Below are 7,393 nucleotides of genomic sequence, written 5' to 3'. Positions count from 1 at the left end.
GGGAGGCGGAGCTTGCAGTGAGCTGAGATCCAGCCACTGCACTCCAGCCTGGGTGACAGAGCCAGACTCCGTCTCTAAAAAAAAAAAAACAATGACACAACTTCCTGGAAAACCACTGCCAATAGGTATCAAGGGTTTTAAAGAGGTTCCTGTCATTTTCCTATGAATCCTACAGTTGGAAATCCATCTTAAATATCATAGTGGAGGCTGGGAGTGGCATAGGCGAAAAGCAGTCTAGAGAGAACGGTTTAGGATTCATACTCAAGTGTTTTAAGTGGTTACCCTTCAGTGGGTCATATCACGTATTTTTAAACAGCTTTATTGAGATATAATTCACATACCATAACATACACCCAATTAAAGTATACAATTCAATCACAATGTAATTTTAGAACGTTTTTAGCACTCCAAAAACAGCCTTGTACGCATTAGCAGTTATTCCTCATTCCTCCCCCAACCCTAGGCAACCACCAATCTGCTTTCTGTCTCTATGGATTTGCCTATTCTGGACACTGTGTGTGTGTGTGTGTGTGTGTGTGTGTGTGTGTGTGTGTGTGCATGCGCACGCGTGCGCGCGTGTGTGAACTCTGCCACAAATACACAAATATTCTGGACATTTCATACAAACAGAATGATATAACATGTCTTTCGTGCCTGGCCTCTTCCATTTAGTATAATGGTTCTAAGGTTTATTCATGTTGTAGCATGTATCAGTACTCATTCCTTTTTATTACTGAATAATAGTCCATTGTATAGATACACCACATGTTATTTATCCTTCATCAGTTGATGGACATTTATTTCTACTTTTTGGTTATTACAGATAATGTAGCTGTGAACCTACAAGCTTCTGTATGGACAAGTTTTCATTTCTCTTCAGTCATCAGATGATTTTTTTAAAATTACCTATTATCTTCTAGTTTTGGGGGGTTTTTTGGTTTGTTTTTTGTTTTGTTTTTTTTTTTTACAATAAGCACTTATTATTCACACAATTCGAAAGGCTCAATACTGGAATACTGCCAATCTTAGTCAGCATCAAGCACTTGAGTTACTGGGCCATGAAACAAATCAAGGCTGAACTGATAACAGATGAAATATTTGTACACAGAATCAGCCTGGGGCTGTCACTGCAGTCCTGGTTGGCCCTCAAACCAATGTGCTGTGTGGCTGGCTCTAGCCTCTGTCCTACACATCCAGGAGACAAGAACGTTTGCAAGCACTCGGCCCACGCTTTGCACTCACTTGTGCTTGAACAGCCCCAGGATCAAAGGGACAATTATAATGTTGATGACAGTAGCAGCTACTATCTATGGAGTCACTGTACCAATCACATCGCTCCCAGTGAATTCTAACTTAATTATGATCCAAAATGAACACATTTTGTTCTACTTTCATAGATGAGGAAACTGAGTCCCAGAAAGAATGAGTGTGCTATAATAAAAAATATTTAATCAAATCCTTGAATCTCGTGAGTGATATGAGCGTCTTTTGTTATTCATAATGAGTCCCTTTCAATCATACCCAAGTTTACGCTAATGAAGTGACTTTTGTGGGAACAGGGTGGTAGACAGCTTCAGGATAAGGGCAGGTCACCAGAAAAGCCAGCCAGGTGATTAGAGAGTGGGAATTTTCAGCCCCATCCCCTGGACCTCCAGGGAAGTTAGAGGAGCTGGACATTGAGTTCAATCACCAAATGGCCAATGAGTCATGCCTACCTAGTGAAATCTCCAGAAAAAATACCTAAACGATGGGGTCTGGGGAGCTTCTGAGTGGAGCTCATTCTGACTCCATAAGGACGGAGGCTCCTGCATCTGACAGCCTCACTCTATGGATCTCTCCCATGTGGCTGTTCCTGAGTTGTATCCTTTAAAACATATCAGTGATTGTTTAAGTAAAGCACCTTCCTGAGTCCTGTGAGTCACTGCAGAAAATGACTGAACCTGAGGAGGGGCGGTGGAAACCATCGAATCTGTACTCAGCCAGACAGAAGTGCCTGGGCGCCCCTTTTGCAGCTGGTGTCTAAAGTGGGGCCATCTTGTGGGACTGGGCCCTCATCTGTGGGATCTGTGCTAACTCTGAGAGTTAGTGTCAGAATTGAATGGAACTTTTGAGCACCCAGTCAGTGTCAAAGAATTACAGGACAGCTTGGTGTGGAAACTGTATTTGGTATCAGAAAAAAAAAAAACACAAGGGCTCAGGGCTCAGCCAGTGGACGCTATGGGTGATTGCCAACTGTTCTCAACCCACCACAGCACCCGGCCTAGGTTCTGAGATAGACGCCTAAGAGGTCTCCGGGGCCACAGACCCCACTAAGAAAAGGCGACCAAAGCAGAAGAAGAAAAACAGGACAGTGTAGGGGCTCAGGATGCGAGATGAGAGAGTATGGCAGGAGGGACAGAGTGCCCCATAGCAGACACTGCCAGGATGTTGGGTAGGGTGAGAACCTAAGAGCAACCAGAGGATCCAGGAACACGGAGGCCCCATCCCAGGCTCCTGACCAGGGGACTTTCAATGCCGCCAGACTGGAGTGGGCTGAAGATGAATTGGGCAAGACCACCACATAGTCAGGATGGTGGACTGGGGGAAGGGGCAGGAGGTGTGTTTGGCTGGAAAATACACATGGGAAGCTTCTGGGGTGTTGACAATCTCCTATTTGTTGACCCAGGTGGTGACTGTATATTAAACTCCATATTTACTTTCATAATTTTTTCAGAATTTGACAATAAGAGATTAGAAAAGAGAGATTAGGAGAGGGGGAAGTAGAGAAGGCAGGTGCAGAGCTCCTCTTCAGGGAAGTCTGGCTGAGCTGGCCCTGGGCTCTAGGGCCAGTTGAGTAGGAGCCACTGGCAGGCTTTTGGGATGGGGGAGGATCAGACATGCCTTTTAGATAGCACCACATCCCAGAAGGGAAGGGGAGGAAAGGAGGAGCCCTGTGGCACTAATCAAAGTAAACAGGGGTGGAATATGTGAGTGTGTGAGCTCCTAGGACACAGAGCAAAACAAGTATCACCAGGTGTGGTGGCTCACGCCTGTAATCCCAGCACTTTGGGAGGCTGAGGCGGGCAGATCACCTGAGGTTGGGAGTCCAAGACCAGTCTGACCAACATGGAGAAACCCCCGCTCTACTAAAAATACAAAAAAACTAGCCGGTCATGGTGGTGCATGCCTGTAATACCAGCTACTCGGGAGGCTGAGGCAAGAGAATCATTTGAACCCAGAAGGTGGAGGTTGTGGTGAGCCAAGATTGCACCATTGCACTCCAGCCTGGGCAACAAGAGCGAAACTCCGTCTCAAAAAATAAAAAAGTATATATATATATATATAAAAGAACAAGTCCCACAATCCATCCAAAAAAAACAACCCAAACCAAAAACTTGACATTAACAGAATCTTTCAAATTCCATCAAATTATGCTTGCAGAAAATTATGCATTGTCCTCCTTATTTATCATTTCTCATCCATATTTATGTCAACCTGGACTCCTGGAATGACCTATGTTTTTAAATCCATACCAATCATACCCTATTTTAACCATCAGGCTGGCTCTGCTGGAGACCAAAATACTTCCAATACTCCCACCACCTTGTTATAGAAACACAACACAGCCAAGGCTAACCCTTCTGTAGCGAGTTGATGAGCTAAGATGGGCCCTGAGGAGCTCACTTTTTCACCCCTCTCAGAGAACACTGGACACGAGCTGCCTTTAATAGGTACCATCTTGGCTGGACGCAGTGGCTCACACCTGTAACTTCAGCACTTTGGGAGGCTGAGGTGGGCAGATCACCTAAGGTCAGGAGTTGGAGACCAGCCTGGCCAATGTGGCGAAACCTTGTCTCTACTAAAAATACAAAAATTAGCTGGGCATGGTGGCGCACGCCTGTAATCCCAGCTACTCAGCAGGCTGAGACAGGAGAATCACTTGAACCCAGGAGGCAAAGGTTGCAGTGAGCCGAGATCACACCATTGCACTCCAGCCTAGGCGACAGAGCAAGACTCCATCTCAAAAAAAAAAAAAGGTACCATCTCCTCAAGTTCATGTAATATATATGGCCTTGTGTTGGGCAAACACACAGCTTTTACCTGCTCCAAAAGAGTAGAAAGCCTGGAATGGATCCCAACGAACAGCATGGTGTTCTCAAGTGATCACATCACCACCCAGCCACAGACCCAGGCCACCACCACTCAGAGAAAAGAAGGAGTATCAACTTCCCAAGGGAAGAGATGCACCTCAACATGACTGGTGACATAGTAGTGTGGTAGTTAACAAGTGGAAAATCTTTCATGATTAAAACAGAAAAAGCAGAATTCCAGAAAGCTCACTAAATAGGTATTTCTGGGCCGGGCATGGTGGCTCATGCCTGTAATCCCAGCACTTTGGGAGGCCAAGGTGGGTGGATGACCTGAGGTCAGGTGTTTGAAACCAGCCTGGCCAACATGGTGAAACCCCATCTCTACTAAAAATACAAAAATTAGCTGGGCGTGGTGGTGCATGCCCATAATCTCAGCTATTAGGGAGGCTGAGGCAGGACAGTCACTTGAACCCAGGAGGTGTGGGTTACAGTGAGCCGAGATCATGCCACTGCACTCCAGCCTGGGCAACAGAGCAAGACTCTGTCTCAAAAAAACAAAAAACAAACAACAACAACAAAAAGTAGGTATTTCTGGGGATAAACGCTGGCATAAATTAGTAAGAACTCTGAAGCGTGAAGTCTTTTAACAGATTAATGGCTGTCAGATAAACTGACAAAACAGAATTAAGGGGGTCAAGTCAAACCTGGTGGAAGTAAACAGGGGAACAGTGTGGATAACATGACAGCAGCGTGCCAGGACACCTCTTACTCAGGTGAGATTAACATCATGGCAATGGCTGCAGCACCCACTGGTTTGAGGCCTTACCAGGTGTCTTTACACACATTACCTCATCTTATACTTAAAAAAAAAACCTGTAAAAAAAAATTATCTCCACTTTACCAGTGCTGACACTTCACCAATGTAGGGCTCTCAGTGACTAGCCAAGGGTCATGCACAGCCCGTTTTAGCAGCCGCCTTGGACTTGAACCCAGCCCGGTCTGTTTGACTCAATGCCTACAGTCTTAACCTTTCCAGCAGCTGCCTCTTTGTCAAATAGGTCCTCCTGCAGGGTTTCACAGCCCAGCCCCTTACTCAACAAATATTTATTGACAGGCTTCAGGAACACCAGACAAGTACGATAGCAATGAACAAGATGCTGACCTTGACCTTGACCCTGCATCCATGGTATGAGCATTTTAACTGCGGGAGGTTTGCAAAGTTCCCTTAAACTGTCTACTACATGCTCTGTAAGCATTTTCTTATGGATAACATAAACCTCATTTTAAAAATAGTTGAGACATTACAACCTGTCACAAAAACTCAGACAAAATACTTCTAGTTATCTAGAGGTTTTAGAGCTTAAATTTAAAATACCACCACACATTTTTCTCAGCTTTCAGTGCTAAGACAAAAAACAGCTAAGTTTTTAACTGACATCTACTTTTCTAGATCAGCAGCTCTCCTTTTATTTTTCCTCCTTTAGGAGTCTGTGCTGGGTAGGACAACCCAGAGAGCACCTGTAAGGAGGACCTCCCCCACCCAGGGCACACTGGGAGAGCAGCCCTGCCAAGGAGGTGGCAGCTCCAGCCTCCTCCTTGGGGCCCACACTTTCTCACGGGCCCAGCAGCAGCCAAACACAGAGCCATGTGTGGCTTCTGTGTGGCTCCCGATCTCAGGCAAGGGTAGCTGGTCTGAGGCGCTCTCCTCCTGCTTCCCCCTCAGCAGCTGAGGTTTCCACAGCATTTTCATCCCACAGGCACAGCAGGGTGAGGCAGCCGACCGTGCTTACGTGGATTTCCCCGACTGACTCCCTTTAAGCTCTTGCACATGCTAATTTGCAAATAAATATCAAGAAAACCAAATGATATTAAAATCCCTTTCTCATTCAGCACAGTAAGGACAAGGTCTAGGAAAGGGAGTCTAGGACTGACCAGCTCTGTGCTTCCCGTCTGATTAACAAGGGTGGCCAAACAGGGCTAAGAACCCAAACCATGAGGAGAAAAGGGCAGGTTTCCACTCAAGATTTTCTGATCAAACCACCAAACCCCCCAGGTCCTCCTAGTTGCTTTGAATTTAATAATATTCCTAGGCTCAGGTTGGGCGCGTGGCTCACACCTGTAATCCCAGCACTTTGGGAGGCTGAGGCAAGTCTCCTGACCTCAATCACGAGGTCAGGAGATTGAGACCATCCTGGCTAACACAGTGAAACCCTGTCTCTACTAAAAAAAATACAAAAAAATTAGCCGGGCATGGTGGCAGGCACCTGTAGTCCCAGCTACTCGGGAGGCTGAGGTAGGAGAATGGCGTGAACCTGGGAGGCGGAGCTTGCAGTGAGCCGAGATCTTGCCACTGCACTCCAGCCTGGGTGACAGAGCGAGATTCCACCTCGAAAAAAAAAAAATTCCTAGGCTCTGTAAGTTATTGGCATTTTCATTCACATTTTCAATTCTTCCAGAATCAATATTTTTATAAATGGTTTTTAGGTCCAGTCTGAAAAATATGTAAATGTCTACACCATATTATTTTATTTCCCATATTCTCCAAATATCAACATGACCAGTCTTCTCAGATGATTGCAAAACTGAAATGACATATTTAAAGTGGCCAAAATAATTGTTACGATGTTTCTCCCATTAGTTAAGATTCAGCTTATTTTGTAGTTTTACTCAACCCAGTAAAGAAATTTAAAATTTCACAGTTGAATTAAAATGGAATATTTAAGGATCAAAATGAACTAGAACCAAACACAACCTGGAGAGATTCCAACTTTTCCTTGGAGCCAACCGGCGCGTGATCCTTTCATGGCCAGAGTGGCCACTTGTACTCACTGTCAGGTTCCAGTTGATCTGGGGGATCCTCATGTGCAGGTTGAGACTGAACATAATCAGCAAGACGCCAGTCACCACAAACGCACTGCAGCTCACAAACTCAAAAAAGTAGAGGCCTTCACACGGGGAGCACGCCATGATGGTCTCTATGCAGATGAATGCAATCAGGGCCAAGATCTAGGAAGAAAATTGAAAACATATATGTATGTATATATTTAGTATACATCTGTGGACATACGTACCTGCCATGCTTAAATAACACTGAACAACAACAATATATTGCCCCAATATACTGGGGACAGCATTGTAACTGTCGGAAATCAGACCTGCTTCAATTCTTACATAAAGAATAGGTGTAGGGGTCTTAATGAAAGGATCAAATTACTAATGTAAACAGTGAAGGCCCACTACATACACTAAAATCAGTCTGGTGTGATGTGGCCCGCGGGTGTAAACTGCTGGCCCTTGGGAGGAAGCAGAAACATCTCTACGAT

At 45.2% G+C, this 7,393-nt stretch overlaps 1 protein-coding gene across 1 annotated transcript in view; it reads right to left on the bottom strand.

The window, feature by feature from the left end:
* CMTM4 (CKLF-like MARVEL transmembrane domain containing 4) overlaps positions 1-7,071 on the bottom strand; it is a 22,264-nt gene extending 15,193 nt beyond the window's left edge. Inside the window, exon 1 of the mRNA XM_011932100.1 lies at positions 6,900-7,071. Within this exon, the coding sequence (XP_011787490.1) occupies positions 6,900-7,037 (138 nt within the window). The 5' untranslated portion in view covers positions 7,038-7,071. The remainder of the gene's footprint in view (positions 1-6,899) is intronic.
* Positions 7,072-7,393: the final 322 nt, after the last annotated feature.

This window comes from Colobus angolensis, unplaced genomic scaffold, assembly GCF_000951035.1.
Source record: "Colobus angolensis palliatus isolate OR3802 unplaced genomic scaffold, Cang.pa_1.0 Scaffold93, whole genome shotgun sequence".
Taxonomy (NCBI): Eukaryota; Metazoa; Chordata; class Mammalia; order Primates; family Cercopithecidae; genus Colobus; species Colobus angolensis.
Note: the sequence above shows the minus strand (reverse complement) of the source record. Positions and strands in the feature narration are given on the sequence as shown.